Here is a 6,049-nt window from a genome sequence, read left to right as displayed (position 1 = left end):
TTTTTTAACTGAAAGTAAGGAGCGACATTAAAACTTAAAACGCACAGAAATTACTTCGTATATGAAAGAGGCTGCTTCCTCATCAACGCCCCGCTCTTTACGCTAAATTTTGACTCTTTCTCTCAATTCTTCTTTTTAAAACAGTAAAAAACTTTAGCGTAAAGAGCGGGGCGTTGATGAGGAAGCAGCCTCTTTCATATACGAAGTAATTTCTGTGCGTTTTAAGTTTTAATGTCGCTCCTTACTTTCAGTTAAAAAAACTCGCTTTTTTTATTTAATTTCTGAACGTTTTTGAATCAATGCATGTTTTGATTTTGGCTCTCCGCAGAGGAATAATCAAAACGAAATTTGTATATTTTTTTTTTGGGGCTAAATGGCTTTCTCATAATTTTGATCGAATGATTTTGAGAAAAAAAGAGCGGGGGCGAAGCCTAGTTGCCCTCCGATTTTTTGGTTAATTAAAAAGGCAACTAGAACTTTTAATTTTTTACGAATCTTTTTATTGGTAAAAGATTTACGTAACTTATAAATTAGCTTACGTAAAGAACTTTTGTATTCTCATGTTTTTATTACATATATGAGGGGATTCGCCCCATCGTCAGTACCTCGCTCTTTACACTAAAACTTAAATTTTATCCCAATTCATTAAGAATGACCCCTGAATCACAAAAGCCGTAGAATAAATAGTTAAAATTACTAAAAATACTTTAGCGTAAAGAGCTAAGTATCATAAGGAGGTGAGCCCCTTATATGGGTAATAATTTCTGTTTGTTTTAAGTTTTATTGCTGTTCCTTACTTCCAGCTGAAAAAGCTTTTTCACATTTATTTTTTAATTTTTTTTTAAATAATGCTAGTAAATCCTGCTCCCCCTTCATGGAAGTTTTCTTCTCCCATGACAAATTCTCGATGGAAAGTTCCCCCAGCATATCCCCCTCTTCTCAACCCCTCCCCCCAACCAAAAAAATCCTCCTGAAAACGCCTGTATACTTCCCAATAACCATTACTATATGTAAGCACAGGTCAAAGTTTGTAACTTTTTGCCCCTCCCACGGGGACTGTGGGGGAGTAAGTCGTCCCCAAAGACATAGTTATAAGGTTTTTCGACTACGCTGAATAGAATGGCTATCTCAGAATTTTGATCTGTTGATTTTGGGAAAATAATTAGCGTGGGAGGGGGCCTTGGTGCCCTCCAATTTTTTGGTCACTTAAAAAGGGCACTAGAACTTTTCATTTCCGTTAGAATGAGCCCTCTTGCAACATTCTAGGACAACTGGGTCAATACGGTCACCCCTGGGAAAAAAAAAAAAAAAAAAAAAAAAAAAAAAAAAAAACAAATAAACACGCATCCGTGATCTGCCTTCTGGCAAAAAATGCAAAATTCCACATTTTTGTAGATAGGAGCTCGAAACTTCTACAATAGGGTTCTCTGATACGCTGAATCTGATGGTGTGATTTTCGTTAAGATTCTATGACTTTTAGGGGGTGTTTCCCCCTATTTTCTAAAATAACGCAAATTTTCTCAGGCTCGTAACTTTTGATGGGTAAGACTAAACATGATGAAACCTATATATTTAAAACCAGCATTAAAATGCGATTCTTTTGATATAGCTATTGGTATCAAAATTCCATTTTTTAGAGTTTTGGTTACTATTAAGCCGGGTCGCTCCTTACTACAGTTCGTTACCACGAACTGTTTGATATTACAGCGCCTTCTATTTTGTCTATGAAACTAAAATATATGATTAGGATTTAAAAGAATGAATAGAATCAATGCTGACCAATTTCAGAATATTTTTAGTTTCTTTTTTACAAGTTTAGACCTTAATATTGTGGCAAAAAATTTGAAGTTATAATATATAATTGAAAATTTGACTACTATATCTATTGACTGAAAGAAATAAATATTAAAAATCATTTGTATAGTCCATATTAGTTTTTGCAATAGAGGTCACGTTGTTCTTTACTAAAGGCCCCAAATATAAATAGCTGCAGTATCCCTGGAAGACTTACAATATGAAACAAATTCATTAGTTATGAATTTCACGAGACTTGGGAGAGGGCCCATTTGATCAAGATTGAATTTCTTGAGCTTCTTTCAAGCGATGAATGCAATTCAAAGACAACTGAGTCCCTTTCCATTCCTTTTGCCCCAGGTTCTCACATAACCGTTCATGGCATTGCAAACACTTTTTGAAACCATCATTAACTTTAGAATCAACATAATATTCAAAAAAGTGAATTTTTGCGATGAAATCATCCACGTAGTCTCAAGAGCAGGGCTCGAGATTATACTTTGGTCTACTCTTCATAAGTACATTCTAGAAAATAAGGTGGAAAGATCACACTTCATAAAAATTGAGATTTTGCAAGGAGTTAAAATATGAGCAATTTTGCTAAAAATTGTTCTCGTGATCCCCACACTTCAAATTTCCATCACCTAATAGCCTTGTATGCCATAATACCATCTGATCAATATTAAGATAGCCATTCGCCTTGTATATTTTTAAAGGACGAATAAATATGGTTCAAGTATGAAATGACGAGGCACATGAAATTCAAAGGGTAGGTGCCCTAAATTATGTTATGATCCATTTTAACAAATAGGCTCCAGTAGAAAATATGGAACTTTCAATTTCCAATCAGATGAGCCACTACAAAGTTTATACGGCCATCCCCTCTATAAAAACCTTATGTACCCCCGGGGACATAACATACAATCCTTGCTTCTGGTCTTTGGGGGCTGTGTTAACCCCGGAAGCATTGTTATATGATCTTTGGACTATTTTTAACACAATGACTAACTCAAATTTCAATTGGACAGATTCGAGGAAAAGAGGGCATGCGGAGAGGGGAGGAGAGGGCTAATTACCCTCCGTTCGCTTTTTGATTTTCAAAAAGCGAACAACAAACGTTTATACGGCCAAACTTTCTAAAAAAAAACCTTATATACCCCCGGGGCGTAACATACAATCCTTGCCTCTGGCTTCTGGTGGCTGTGTCAACCCCGGAAGCATTGTTATATGATCTTTAGAATATTTTTAACAAAATGATTAGCTAAAAATTTCAATTTGGCACATATGAGGAAAAGAGGGTGTGCAGGGGGAAGGGGAGCTAATTGACCTCCGTTCACTTTTGATTTTGAAAAAGCAGTCAAATGAAGACCAAAGCAGTTCCCATCAAATGAGCCTTCAACAAGATTTTATACGACCAAACCTTACATGAAAACCTTATACGCCATCGGGGCAAAGCTTAAAACCTTTGTCCCTGGGCTCTGGGGATTGTGGCAATCATGGCGTCATTTTTGTCTGATCTTTGGACTATTTTGAAGAAAATGGCTATCTCAAAATTTCGACGAGGTTTATTTGGGGAAAAGAGGGCTTGAGGGCGTAGTTGCCCTGCAATCACTTGACTAAAAAGACAATAAAAATTCTGATTTCCAATCAAAAGAACCCTCTTTGAATTTACGACCACTCATTCCATAAAAACCTCATTTGCCCTTGGGGCACAGCTTACGAGCCTTGCTCCCTTGCTCTTGATGAGTGTGCCAACCCTGAAGGCATTGTTATATGTTATTTAGACTATGTTAAATGTAATGCCAATCTTAAATTTTGATCGGATATATTGAGGGAAAAGAAGGCTTGAGGAGAGAGTTGCCCCAAGTCACTTGACTCTTAAAAAGTGAGCTAGAGCTTCCAGTTTCCAATGCAATGATTCTCCTTCAAAGCTTATACAACTCTTTCCATAAAAATCTGATATGCTCCCGGGGTATAGTTTATAACCCTTGCCTAAGGGCTCTGGGGGGGAGGGTGTGTCAACCCAGTAGGTATTTATATTGATATTTAGACTAATTTGGACAAAATATTGATCCCAAAATTTCTATGGGATAGATTCGGGGAGAAGAGGGCTTGGAGGGGATAGTTGCCCTCTGATTACTTGACTCTTTAAAATGGTACTAGAACTTTCAATTTCCTATCAAATGAGCTCCAAAATTTTATTTTTCACAGCTCTCCTCAGTGAGCATTCGCAGGGTGCATATCAGGTCCGTGCAAGAGCGGTTTGGGCGGAAGGCATGCTGTTCATCACGCAGGTATTCATCTAGGTGACATTGTATTCGAGACGAGATAATGTAGGACACCAATTTGCCAGGAATCGAGAGCAGGCTAATGCCTCTCCAGTTGTTACAGAGCATGACATCGCCCTTCTTGAAGAGCCTCACGAGCGTACTGTGGTGCCATTCTGAAGGTAATTTTGCTGTTGTCTAGATTGTTTCGAAGAAGTCTTTCCAATAGGTGACACAGGTGTCCATGGAGCATTTCAGCATTTCTGCGGTGGTGGAGTCGTCTCCTGGTGATCTGCCGTTTTTCGGCTTTTTGACTACCTTCAGAATTTCGTCTTCAGTCGGGGACTCGGTGTTGATGTCTAGTGAGATCTGAGGATCTTCGGGGATGGAGATTGGTTCGTCCGGGGGTTTCTGTTCCGGGTCTCTTCAGGATTTTCTCAAAGTGGTTGGCCCACTCCTCCGTCTTCTCTTCGGGACCGGTAACCAGTATACCGTTTTGGTTCTTCACCGGACCATCGCTGGATCTCTTCTTCCCGATGATCTCGTCTTTGCAGCTTCATTAGCTTTCGCAGCCTTTGTTTCATACAAATGGCATTTGTCTCGGCACGCGCTCTTTTTGAAAGCTTTTTCAATCCGTCTATTATTCTCGGTCTTGTAGATCTTATTTGCGTCGTGGCAGGCAAGGATCTAAAGTTTTGCGACTTTTCTCTCTTCTATGAGCTGCCAAGTACGGTCTGATAGCCACTGGTCCTTTGGTTTCTTGTGGTGCCCAACTGTCTTGCTTGGTGACTCATTGTAGAGGTTCTTTATCTGGTCCCATATCATCTCCTGGTCGTCCTGGTCACTGATGTAGAGTGCTTCTAACTTGTTGCTAAGTTCGGTACCGAGCTCACGTCTGGACGTTCGGTCTAGGAGCTTGTCAGAATCAAATTGGAATTCTGAATTGGGTGCCTTTTTCTCATTCCTCTTCAACTTGAGGAAGAATTTGGTTACTAGCAGGTCGTGGTATGATCCAACGTCCGCGCCTCTATATTCTCTCCCATCTTGTATGCTGGAGCGGAACTTCCGGCTGACTAGACAGTGATCGATCTGGTTTCTAACTGCACGACCAGGGGAGGTCCATGAATACTTGTGGACGTCTCTACGAGGAAAGAGGCTGCCTCCTATCACCAGATCATTGGCCATTGCAAAGTTGATCAGCATCGTTCCATTCTCGTTACGCACGCCCAAGCCGTGCCTACCGAATGCCTGTGGGCAGTAGGACTCGTAGTTGCCAACGATGGCGTTTAAGTCGCTTAGAATGCACATGATGTCATGTTTTGGAATGTTGTTGACCACTGTCTGTAGAGAGTGGTAGAACTCTTTTTTAGTCTCGACTTCTGCGACGTTAGTGGGGGCATAGCAGACTACTACAGAAAGTTTTGCTTGTCGTCCAGTGAAACGCGCTACGAGAATTCTTGGCGATATGGGAGTCCATTTCAAGAGAGATCTTGAGGTTTCCCTCGTCATGATGAGTGCAACTCTTTGTTCATGCCTGCTTTCGGCACCACTATAGAGGATCGTAGAATGGTTGTCAAGTTGTTTTTCTCCGGAGCTAGTCTATCTTACTTCGGACAGTGCTAGAATGTAAAGATGGTATCTATGCATCTCCTGGAGTACTTTCTCGGTCTTCGATAGTTGGGGCACCGTGAGGACATTCCAAAAACCAAATTTTAGGTTGCTATTTGCTTTTAAAAATCTTGTCCCAGGGCATGCGTTTGTCGTCGTCGGTAGAGGTTCAGATTCGAGGCTCTTCTTTAACGTTTCTGTAGCAAGAAGATATTTCATCAGGGGATTACTCCTCTCGTTCCCAGGAACGGATTGCAAGTCCGTTGCCCGATCCTCCTCCTTTGTCAAGGCTTGAGACTGGCTGCTGAGAGGCACGAATTGTGCGTGCCCAACAGGCTGAGTTAATTTGAGAGAAAATTGAAAATTTTAGTGCTCTCTTT

At 40.3% G+C, this 6,049-nt stretch overlaps 1 protein-coding gene across 1 annotated transcript; it reads right to left on the bottom strand.

Moving 5' to 3' along the window:
- Positions 1-4,748: 4,748 nt before the first annotated feature.
- LOC136030819 (craniofacial development protein 2-like) lies at positions 4,749-5,570 on the bottom strand. The gene has a single exon (XM_065709864.1). The coding sequence runs from the start codon at positions 5,568-5,570 to the stop codon at positions 4,749-4,751; it is 822 nt and encodes a 273-aa protein (XP_065565936.1).
- Between the last annotated feature and the right edge of the window lie 479 nt (positions 5,571-6,049).

The sequence above is a fragment of the Artemia franciscana genome, chromosome 9 (assembly GCF_032884065.1).
Source record: "Artemia franciscana chromosome 9, ASM3288406v1, whole genome shotgun sequence".
Classification (NCBI taxonomy): Eukaryota; Metazoa; Arthropoda; class Branchiopoda; order Anostraca; family Artemiidae; genus Artemia; species Artemia franciscana.
The sequence above is the reverse complement of the archived record's forward strand: the minus strand, read 5'-3'. Positions and strand labels throughout refer to the sequence as shown.

What these genes read in the sequence shown, in the direction of transcription:
- LOC136030819 (XM_065709864.1), bottom strand. Translation starts at nt 5,570, where the DNA reads ATGACGAGGGAAACCTCAAGATCTCTCTTGAAATGGACTCCCATATCG.